General features: G+C 42.4%; 1 protein-coding gene across 8 annotated transcripts in view; it reads right to left on the reverse strand.

The window, feature by feature from the left end:
• Positions 1-9,623, reverse strand: part of NEK4 (NIMA related kinase 4) — a 34,506-nt gene extending 24,883 nt beyond the window's left edge. For 6 of the 8 annotated variants that reach the window (XM_045991405.1, XM_045991404.1, XM_045991402.1 and 3 more), the window contains exons 1-6: positions 9,345-9,623; positions 7,534-7,800; positions 5,471-5,668; positions 4,953-5,060; positions 3,431-3,585; positions 1,528-1,669 (exon numbers count right to left, since the gene is read on the reverse strand). In XM_045991405.1, coding sequence (XP_045847361.1) covers positions 1,528-1,669; positions 3,431-3,585; positions 4,953-5,060; positions 5,471-5,668; positions 7,534-7,800; positions 9,345-9,437 — 963 coding nt within the window. In that variant the 5' untranslated portion in view covers positions 9,438-9,623. The remainder of the gene's footprint in view (positions 1-1,527; positions 1,670-3,430; positions 3,586-4,952; positions 5,061-5,470; positions 5,669-7,533; positions 7,801-9,344) is intronic. The other 2 variants (XM_045991406.1, XM_045991400.1) reach the window with 2 other exon arrangements.
• Between the last annotated feature and the right edge of the window lie 668 nt (positions 9,624-10,291).

Raw genomic sequence — 10,291 nt, forward strand, 5'->3', positions numbered from 1 at the left:
CACTCAGTGTGGAGTCTGCTTGAGATTCTCTCTCCCTCTGTCCCTACCGCTCATGCTCTCTCTCTCTCCAAAATAAATAAATATTTTTAAAGCAAATTCTTAAAAATTAAAAAAATTAATTTTAAAAATGAATTTTTAAATTCATTTTTAATTTTTAAAATGAATCAACAACCACCTACATATGAGCTGAAATTATAAAACTCCTAGAAAAAAACATAGGCATATATCATCATGAACTTGGAATGGCAAGGAATTCTTAGATATAACACCAAAAGCATAAGCAACATAAGAAAAAACAGATAATTTGGGCTTCATCAAAATTAAAAGCTTTTGTGCATAAAGGGACATTATCAAGAAAGTGACAAGCCAACCTACAGCATGAGAAGACATATCTGTAAATCATGTATCTGATAAGGATCTACTCTCCAGACGATAGAAAGAACTCTTAGAACTAAATGACAAAAATATAAAAAACCCAACTAAAAAATGGCCAAAGTGCTTAACAGACATTTCTCCAAAGAACGAATACAAATGGCCAAGAAGCTTGTGGGAAGATGCTATGTCGTTAGTCATTAGGGAAACGCAAGTCAAAACTACATGAGATACCACTTCATATCCAGCAGGATGGCTAGAATCAGAAAAGTAGAAAATGACAAGTCAGTGAGATTATAGAGAAACCAGAGCTCTTGTGCATTAGCTGGTGGGAAAGTAAAATGCAACCGCTCTGGAAAGCAGTGTGTTGGTTCCTCAGAAAGTAAATACAGAACTACCACATGACCCAGCAATTCCACTCGTAGGTATAGATCCCAAAAGAACTGAAAACAGGGACCCAAAGACTTGTACCCAAATTTCCATATCAATGGCCAGAAGGTGGAAACAACTCAATATCCACCAATGAACAAATGGAAAAGCAAACTGTGGTGCACACGTACAGTGGAGTATTACTCAGAAATAAAAACAGATAGAGAACTGACACATGCTACCTCCAAAATGTCCTGCTCAGTGAAAGCAGCCAGACACGAAAAGTCACATACTATGATTCTTTTTACATGAAATACTCAGAACAGGCAAACACACAGACACAGAATACATGTTGGTGGTTTCCAGAGGCCAGGTGGAGGAGAGAATGAGGATGATTACTTAACGGGTCTGGGGTTTCCTTTCACGGTGACGTGGAATGTTTTGGAACAAGACAGAGGTGATGGCTGCACAACACTGGGAAGGCACTAAACACAATGAATGGTTTACTACAAAATGGCTAACATCATGTCATATAACCTGCTTAAAAAACCTATTGCTGTAATGGTTTTGTTTTTTTTTAATATTTTATTTATTTGACAGAGAGAAATCACAACTAGGCAGAGAGGCAGGCAGAGAGAGAGAGCAGGAAGCAGGCTCCCCACGGAGCAGAGAGCCTGATGCGGGGCTCGATCCCAGGACCCTGAGATCATGACCTGAGCCGAAGGCAGAGGCTTAACCCACTGAGCCACCCAGGCACCCCACTTTAATGGTTTTTAAAATACATACCATTCCATCTGTCTTGGAGCCCTCAGAAGAGTGTGGCTGGAGGGGAATGGCTTTATGACTTGATTCAGCATTTCCAGAGACCACTGCAGCAGCAGGCTTTGATTTAGAGTCGCCATTTTTAATATTACTTTTGGAGGTTTTTCTTTATGAGGAAGAAAAAATTATTATCAGTATAGTGAAGATGAGAAGTTTTTACATACCTGGGAAATGCATGTGTGTATTATAAAAACTGTTCCGCTTAGAGAAAATAGTTTTCTAAGAACCAGGGGGTATTCTGCAAAACACTTGACTAGTACTCCTCAAAACCAATGAAGGTCATGAAAAACCAAGAAAGTGAGAGACTTGGCTGACTAAGGAGACAGGACTAAATGCAATATGGTATCCTGGATTGGACCCTAGAAGAGAAAAAGGCCATTAGCAGAAATACCGGTGAGAGCCAAATAAAGTCTGGAGTTTAGTCAACAGTCAGGTACTGATGTTGTATTCTTGGTTCTGACAAATGCACCAAGGTAATGTAAGATGTCTATGATAGGAGGAGCTGGGGGAGGGGTGTACAGAAAATTTCTATACAATCTCTGCAACTTGTCTGTAAATACAAGATTATTCCACCATGAAAAACCAATGAGAAATTACCTCATGTACAGAATAACCTGCATAATTTTCAAGTTTCACATGTTTGTAATTATACCACAACTGCTTTGCCAAGTTTGACAGCAAGAATGATGGGTGTGCTTAGCCTGGACTTACAGAATAAAAGAGTACAGGATTAATATTCCCAACTCCTTTAGTGTGACATTTCTACAACTGAGCTAACTTACCCTCTGGAGAAATCAAAAGGAGCATAAGACCGAGGCTGTGGAAGGCCAAAGGTCTGTTTGGTGCAAACTATAGACAGTGTAAATAAAAAGATGGTTTATCTTTATCCTCTGGGGCCTGTCTAGTATTACTCTTAAATCTAACATGTCACAAGGCAGAGATCGTGTCACTCTTAGATTGTGGAAGAGCTGTTTAGTGAAGGTAACCCCTGCAAGTCAAAGAAATAAACTTTTCTCTTGAGAACTATGAGTGGAGGGAAACTTAGGGAAGCTCTCAGAAATTTGAGCGCTTGATTTTTAAATGTGACTCTCACATAGTACATAACATATAACAGGCTTCCTAGATAATCTCATTTTCATGTGCTTTCTAAAACATATATCCTTTTGAAAGAATCATACTTAATGTGTCTTGGAACCCTCTGAGGAATGTTAAAGTGATTCTCTAACTGGTATTCTAGATTTCTGATTTTAGCAATTATATAAACCTCAAACATGCCCTAATCATGCAATTTTCCTTCATGTTTTAAAAAAACTCACCACAGGGGCACCTGGGTGGCTCAATCGGTTAAACATCTGACTCTTGATTCCAGCTCAGGTAATGACCTCAGGGTCATGAGATCGAGCCCCATGTCGGGGTCTGCACTATATATGGCGCCTGCTTAAGATTTTCTCTCCCTCTTCCTCTGCCCCTCCTCCCTTCTCTCTCTCTCTCAGAATAAATAAATAAAACTTCACCATAAATTCTCATATGAGAATTATAGAAGCTACCTTCTTTTTTTTTACTTTTTATAATTTTTTAAAAATTTTTTATAAATGTGGGGCACCTGGGTGGTTCAGTGTGTTAAGCCTCTGCCTTCGGCTCAGGTCATGATCTCAGGATCCTGGGATCGAGTCCCGCATCGGGCTCTCTGCTCAGCGGGGAGCCTGCTTCCTCCTCTCTCTCTGCCTGCCTCTCTGTCTACTTGTGATCCCTCTCCATCAAATAAATAAATAAAATATTTAAAAAAAAATTTTTATAAATGTATAATTAGAAGCTACCTTCTTTTATTCAACTATTTAGCCACCTATTTGCAAGGGAAGCATCTTACGCCTTTGTGGCCTCCAGAAACAGAGAGATCTGGCGCTTTATGTAAGGCTGCCTCAGGATGCTCCTCACGGAGGGTCTTTCTTCAGGCCTTTTGCTCAGCATTGTTCTGATCAGTTCTGCCAGTTCTGGGCTATAATCTTTTGGCATTGGTGGCAGCTACAAAGAGAAATAATATCATAATTACGACTCTGGTCTTATGAAGCAAAGTATAAGGAAAAAGTAGACGTTTCCCAATATTTCTTTAAAGTCATTATACTAAGAATCAGAAAAGAGCCAGCATACGGCAATCTTGCTAGTGTCCCGGTCATAGCAGCAAGTTGTGAGACTGTAAAAGTAGATCCTTCAAACCAGAAGTCCCATTTGAGGACTGTCTCCTTCAGAAATAAGACCACGAGTTCCTAAAGACTTATGTACCAGGATATACATTGCAGCCTTATTCTTGCAGTAGTAAACCACTGGGAACAACTTAAATGTCTACCTATAGCATAGCCCATGGTATAGCCTTCTAATAAAATGCTAGGCAGCTTCTTAAAAATGACAGCTATCAAACTACAAAGATGTCCCACGTATATTAAGCAAAAAAATCAAGCTGTATACTAATACGTACTACCTGATTCCATCTCAGTTACTCTTTAGAAGTGCCTGTGTGTATATGTGCATATATACACCCAGACTGAGATATAGATACAGACAGGAAAACGCTAGGAAGGATATGCACGAAATTCCTAGCAACGGCGATCTCCAGAGGGGAGAGAAGAATTTTAAAAAGAGGGGAATTTACTCCTTTCTTGTTTGAGTCTTAAATAATAGAATTATGGGTACATTTTACTTTTTTGTGTTTTTCAATATTTTGAAATTAAGAAAATGAGTCTTGGCATAATATTAAAATCAGTAGGTGGTTTACAGCTTTGAGATTTAATGGCATGTGGGTGCCTAACACTGCAGAGGAAAACTAGCCTCATGGAAGTAACATATAAATGTGGTTGCTCTGGTGTCTCTACCATGCACATTGCTTTGTGCAGCTCTTAACGGGCTACTTGTAATTGTGATGATTATCAATGAGGCATCACCCTCAAAGAGTAGACTTACCATCATCATCATCATTATTATTATTTTACATCATTGCAAAGTGTCTTCCAATCACCAGGTACTGAGCAAGCTGGGAATGGAATGGATACTTTGCCCAGAGCGGACTCATTTTAGATGGGGCTCATTTAACCACAGTGGCTCAGGGGAAGCTACCAGTATCCTCTCAGGGCACCTGAACATCCTGTGGTTAAAAGGCGATGGTTTTCAAAAAGCCAATTTTTCAGAACCATTAAGCCACCTTTACAAATTAATATTGAAATACAATCAATCCCTTCTCTTTCTAGTTCAACCTTCCCCATAGAAGGAGCTTACCATTCTTACCTACCTACCTGACATCAAGGATGACTCATTTTTGCCAATAGCTACTTACAAAACTGCATTAAATTAACCTTGCTTAAAATATTAAAAACAATTAATTTCAGAAAAGTCTTTACCTTTCCTTCAATAATCCGATAAACTAAAGAATTCATGTCTTTTGCATTGAAAGCATGCTTCAGGGTGGCCATTTCATAAACACAGCATCCCAGTGCCCAAACATCAGACTAGAAAAGAAAAATAGGAAATAATCAAATGTCAGAATGCCTATGCCATTTTTCCTCTGAAAACAAAACAAAACAAAACAAAAAACTTTTTCAGGGCACCTGGGTGGCTCAGGCAGTTAACACCTGCCTTTAGCTCAGGTCATGATCCCAGAGTCCTGGGATCGAGCCCCACATCAGAGTCCCTGCTCAGCTGGAGCCTGCTTCTTCTCCCTCTCCCCATGCTGGTTCTCGCTCTCATGTGCTCTCTCTCTCTCAAATAAATAAATAAATAATCTCAAGAAAAACCAAGAAACAGAAAACATTTTTCTTAAGCCAATTCACAGAGAGTCCCTCTGACTTTCTATCTGATGGGTTCTGAAGTTATACTGTCCTGGAGACAGGGTGAGCTGGCATATGCAGTTCAACCGTACCTTATAGTTGTAAGGTTTGTTTGAAAACAGTTCGGGGCTCATGTAGTAGGGTGTGCCGATAAGGGTGCTAGCCATGTCACAGTGGTTCTCTAACACTCGAGCAATTCCTAGGTCACCCACTTTGATGATGTTTGTCCTTGTTAGGAAGACATTTTGAGTTTTCAGATCTCGGTGAAGGATGTGTTTTTCATGTAAATACTGAGGAGAGAAATAAAATTTCTTTAAACATAAAAACACTTATCTACTTATTTATTCTTGACTTCTTACACAACATCAACAATTGCACGAGTGAAAGCGTCTCAGTCATCTAAATATCAAAACACTACTGTTCTATCATCTCTAAGTAAAAAGTGGGATTTACAACTTTCCAAAGCAAGAAATTTAGTTCCAGGCATTAATTTGCACCAGTATCCTTCACAACTGTTGCCTGGTACCTTGACAATTTCACCATTTAGCATTAAATGGATCTAGTTAAAAATACACTTACAAACTCCCCCTGAAGGGAGGAAGACAACTTGTACAGGGTCCTATGCACAGTCCCCTCAGACTCATGAAATCTTGAGCTTAATAATATTTCCAGCTATAAAAAGATCACTTTTATTTAGTCAGCATATATTTTTTGAAATTATTTTTATTAACATATAATGTATTATTTGCCCCAGGAGTACAGGTCTGTGAATTGTCAGGCTTACACAGTTCACAGCACTCACCACAGCACATACCCTCCCCAGTGTCCATAACCCAGCCACCCTATCCCTATCCCCCCCACCCCCAGCAACCCCCAGTTTGTTTTGTGAGATTAATACTCTCTTATGGTTTGTCTCCCTCCCAATCCCATCTTGTTTCCTTTTTTCCTTCCCTACGCTCACAACCCCCAACTCTGCCTCTCAAATTCCTCATATCAGAGAGATCATATGATAATTGTCTTTCTCTGATTGACTTATTTCGCTCAGCATAATACCTTCTAGTTCCATCCACATCATTGCAAATGATTTTGTTTCTTTTGATGGCTGCATAGTATTCCATTGTGTGTGTGTCTGTGTGTGTGTGTGTGTGTGTATACACACCACATCTTCTTTACCCGTTCATCTGTTGATGGACATCTAGGTTCTTTCCATAGTTTGGCTATTGTAGAGATGGCTGCTATAAACATTGCTATAAACATTCGGGTGCATGCGCCCCTTCGGATCACTACATTTGAATCTTTAGAGTAAATACCCAGTAGTGCAATTGCTGGGTCACAGGGTAGCTCTGTTTTCAACTTTTTGAGGAACCTCCACCCTGTTTTCCAGAGTGGCTGCACCAGCTTGCATTCCCACCAACAGTTAGACAGCATATCTTAAAATGTACACAAGGTCAATCCATTCTGGACAAGTCTACCCAGTTCCAGAGTGGTATTCCATAAACAGTCTCACATTTGAAAATGTGTATATTCAAACACAGACATGTTTTGTATTTCCATTCACTCTGCCACAGCGGGGTTAAAGCCCGTATCCCCACAGTTCAAGCATGTTAATTAGCCCAACCACCTTCCAGTATGACAAAGCTGACCAGTTGATAACAGACATGGTCATTTTTTGCTTTGTCAACTCAGGGCCCTTAGAACTGATTTTGGTATAAATATTAAATGAACAGAGAACTGGCATCCCTTGCAAACTGAAATCCACATCTACTTCAATATAGACATCATTCATTCAGAAACACTCTAATGCTATAGCGAGAGGGCCTACGTCCACTTCATAAATGGATTTTTTAAAAAGGTTTTATTTATTTATTTGACAGACAGAGATCACAAGTAGACAGAGAGGCAGGCAGAGAGAGAGGAGGAAGCAGGCTCCATGCTGAGCAGAGAGCCCGATGTGGGGCTCGATCCCAGAACCCTAGGATCATGACCTGAACCGAAAGCAGAGGCTTAACCCACTGAGCTACCCAGGCGCCCCAAATGGATTATTTTTTTTTAAATACATTTTTTTCATGTAAGTTTTGGGGAAGGATATTCCTAAAATCCACTTGCCATCCCCCTGTCACCCTGGAGCAAGTGGAATGCTGTGTCTAGACAGTACCTGCAAAGCCATAGCGATCTGAACAAACCATTCCACCACCTGACTCTCAGGCAGAAGCTGCCCCTTCTGTTCTTTGAGCTTTCGGTACAGATCACCTCCTTCGCAAAAGCCCATGACGATGTACAGCAGACCGTCACCTCCCTCCCACGACTCCTTGTAGGTGACAATATTAGGGTGCTTCAACTGAGACAAGAGCTGAGCTTCCTGTTCAGCGGCTCGTCGCTCTCGGCTGGAGGCATTTCGGAGGTTCAGCTTTTTGATGACATACTACAGTGAAAACATGTGATTTTACAATGTGCAAATAAGCATACAGTTTTATACGTTCAAAATATTTAAGGGTTCTCCTGACTGTCCTCAAAACCAACCTCCTGGAGCCTGTAAGATAGCCTATTCATTTTGTTATTCACAAAGCACAAAACTGGGGAAAAGGTGTGTAAGTCTTTTGTTAAGATTTGCAATTTGTAAAGATTTGTAAATTATAATTTACTGATATTTTCAACAGATTAGACTTACAACAGGCTGGAGGATCACAAAGAATTTATTATACTTTCCACCTGCATTTTACCATTTCATTAATAGCTAAAAAATGAGTCCATGTTAACATAAAACTCTCTGTGTTAAATAAATAATAAATAAAATCTAAAACAAAATCATTCCCACTTAAAAGAAAATCAATATCCCCTAACACCTAATTACATTGCTCATGACCAATGAACAGTCCATGCAATCCGTTAATCAACAAGCATATATATAAATGTGTTCTGTAAAATATAAACTACTGCTCCAGTGTGTGAGGGACTCTTATTACTATCAATATTCCGTCCTCCACTCAAAAATTCATTGACACTCCCATCTCATCCCGCTACTGCTATTGAATAAATCTCTTATACCTGAGCTTGTGTTCTAGGCAGAGCTGCCAGCACCTGACATCCGGCAGAACAGGCTAGCGGGTCTTACACTTGGGACATCTCTTTTCAGCTTATCTGGGGCACTGCCACTGTCCTGGTGTAATTATTAACAGCACCTCCTTTCGGTTCCGAAACTGTCCCAGCTGGTGCGATACATCATATGGTCACCCTACTCAAAAACCATTTTAAAGAACTGGCTCATCATCCTGAGGGTCATGGGATAAAGGGCTTTTAAGACAGGAGTGCCAACATTAGCTGTAAGTTTTAGAAGGATCACTGCGTGGCAATCAAAGTGATGGATTGAAGAGCGAGCCAGGTGGCAGGGAGGATCCGTGGAGGCCACCGCCCCAGCTCAACTAAAGATGATGATGTCCTGGATTGCAGTGATACCAGTGGAGAGAGAAGCGGCCTGATGGCTTAGTGGACAGATGAATGGGGGCAGTGGTGTGTGTCAAGAATGACCCTTGGGTATGTCCGGTTTGGGCAACCGGATGGCTGGTGGTGCTACTCACAGAAATGGGGACCGTGAAAGGTCTGGCGGGAAGGTGATGGGTGTTAAGTGAGTCCCATAGTCTCCGGGTCGGATGTATGCGGCCCTTCATCCAAAGAGTAATACCTGCCAGGCGCTGTGTTAGATTGTGGAAATGGATGACCTGACAGAGTTGTCAAGAGCGGAGAAGGTGTGTAGATCCAGCGTAACAATTAATACCAAGGAGAACTACAGGGAGTTAGGGACGCATATTACAGTAAGGCCTGGCCTAGTCTTGGTGGCATGGCACGGTTTCCCTGAAGTGACATCCGAGGTGAGTCCCCTTCAGACCACCCGCAGCCCAGCCTTTGGACGGCGGCCTCGGCATATCGTTTCCTGCCCTCCACCCCCTACCGGGCCCCAACCCCGCCGACCTGCCTGCCGTCCCGCCGGTGCCTCACGAGCGTCACCTCCCCGTAGCTGCCCCTGCCCACGACCCGCAGGTAGCAGTAGGCGGCCAGGGGCATGTTCCCGGCGCCCGCCCAAGGGTGGGATGCGGCGGCAGCGGCGGCCAGGGTCGCGGGCCGCGGCGGGAGACCCCGCTCATGCCCAAGAGGCCGCGGTGCTAGCGGCTGCTGAGACTGTCTGGCCCCGACGCGAGCTCGGAGGATGGGCCCACAGCGACGCCGCTGCCATAGCGATCCCGGCTAGCGCAGCCCTGCGCATGCTCCCACGGACCGGAAGCATCCACCACAGAGCCGAAGCGTTGGGCAGCCAGAGCGGTTCCGCCACCCAGGAGGACCCGCCATAGAGTTCAGGCTCAGGGGGGCCAGAGCGACTCCGCTGGACCTAGGGCGCGCACCTTCTGCCTCAGTTCCACCGCCGAGAACTTCCGGGTTGTTAGGAACAATAAAATAATGGAAGCTTCCACGTATTGAGCACGTACTTGTTCTCAGCGCTTTGGAAATATTCGTCATTTTACAAATTTTACCTTTTACAAATAACTTTATTAACCTCCTACCATGTGCCAGACCGACAAAGTCCCTCTACTCCTGAGGCTCCCATTCTAATCGAGGGATGACAGACTAGAGTCTACAAGTAACATGTGTTATATTGGCTTTATCACGCAATGGTTAACGTATGCATCTAGCAATCCGCATTTCAAAAGCAACTGAAAATACCACTATACTTTACCCCTAAGAGCTTCAGCTTGTGCATTAAGAAATGCAAAGTACTCTCATAACCGTCCAAACCCCTGCACTATGACTTGACCGAATTCTTGCTTGATTTTTTAACAGCTTAAGGTATTAAGGCAGTGTCCACAGGAGGACTCTCCTTAAAAGACGCGTGTGTGAAAGCTCAAAGCTCCCCAAAGAGTTCA

The sequence above is a fragment of the Meles meles genome, chromosome 20, assembly GCF_922984935.1.
Source record: "Meles meles chromosome 20, mMelMel3.1 paternal haplotype, whole genome shotgun sequence".
Lineage (NCBI taxonomy): Eukaryota > Metazoa > Chordata > Mammalia > Carnivora > Mustelidae > Meles > Meles meles.